Source organism: Sinocyclocheilus grahami, unplaced genomic scaffold (genome assembly GCF_001515645.1).
Source record: "Sinocyclocheilus grahami isolate Dianchi unplaced genomic scaffold, SAMN03320097.WGS_v1.1 scaffold6723.1, whole genome shotgun sequence".
Classification (NCBI taxonomy): Eukaryota; Metazoa; Chordata; class Actinopteri; order Cypriniformes; family Cyprinidae; genus Sinocyclocheilus; species Sinocyclocheilus grahami.
The window spans coordinates 5,653-6,838 of record NW_015511023.1 but is presented as its reverse complement, the minus strand read 5'-3'; the positions used below and the strand labels follow the sequence as shown (position 1 = coordinate 6,838).

At 41.0% G+C, this 1,186-nt stretch overlaps 1 protein-coding gene across 1 annotated transcript in view; it reads left to right on the top strand.

Moving 5' to 3' along the window:
* Positions 1–1,186, top strand: part of LOC107577642 (pleckstrin homology-like domain family B member 1) — a 9,025-nt gene that overhangs the window by 4,115 nt on the left and 3,724 nt on the right. Inside the window, exon 2 of the mRNA XM_016263695.1 lies at positions 418–654. Coding sequence (XP_016119181.1) covers positions 418–654 — 237 coding nt within the window. The remainder of the gene's footprint in view (positions 1–417; positions 655–1,186) is intronic.

Below are 1,186 nucleotides of genomic sequence, written 5' to 3'. Positions count from 1 at the left end.
ACACACACATACGCATACTAAATGTAGGTAGAGTGATGGCAGCAGCTGACTATCATAGTCGGGTGAGAGGTCGTTTGAGTGTGCTCAGAGGTTTGGGGGTCTGTAACTGGATTGAAGGAAGGTTTTTGTGAATTTGTACGAGTCACTGTCGCAGATGTTCAGGATTTTCACTTGTTTAACATGCTAGGTGCTGAATGAATCCAGTAGGATTTTAAAGGGGGCTCACAGTGTCGTAAGTGGTCTTCAATATGTTCTGTTGGTGCCAAGTTGCAGTTAGTTTAGAACATACCGGATGAAGCTCCTAAAAGAGCGAGTGAGAGTGTTAACTGTGTGTTTACATCATTTCAGACCATTGTGTGAGTTTTTGTTCTGTATGCACAGCTGAAACCTTCTTTTTTTGTGTGTGTTTGATTATAGGAGAGACAGAGGCTTGAGACCATCCTGAATTTGTGTGCCGAGTATAATAAGAGTGACCCTTCGGTGGGCGTGGACACAGGGAGGGCGTGTCAGTTTCCAGGGATGGAGGAGGTCTCTGTTCGGCGACCTGGCCCTGACCCTGTGAGTGTGCTGGCCCAGAGCTCTCGCAGACAGAGAGAGAGTGAGGAGGAGAATCTGAAAGAGGAGTGTAGCAGCACTGAGAGTCAGCACCAGGAGGTACAACACACACATAATATTGCACACAAACTATCGGAGATACTCCCACTATTAGACTGATACACATACAGAGAGAGAAATACAGTAAGGTCCAAAGATCTGAGATCACATTGAGCTTCAAAACCTAATTTAAATACACATGATTTAGATTTTGATCATTTTTAAAGAAACACTGTGACAAAATGATTGAGAAATATTAAGATTCTGCACCATTTCTAGGTCACTAGTCAAATAAGTATATTTGTGACATTGATAATTTGGCTCCTTGTTAAGATGGTCAGATGTTCCTGCTTCATTTGAAGCTCAAGATGCTCTCTGGATCATCTCAAAACGTGGGAAAGCATGATTATTAGGTTTGACACAAACTTGTGGAGTTCATGCTTTAATTAAAAATTGCACATATTACTGTAAGTTAACAATGTACTGTTTAAAGGGACAGTCCACCAAAAAAATTACTTCCATTTCTTCAATTAATCTCTTTCCAAATCTGTATGACTTTCCTTCTTCTGTGGAACATAACAGAAGATATTTT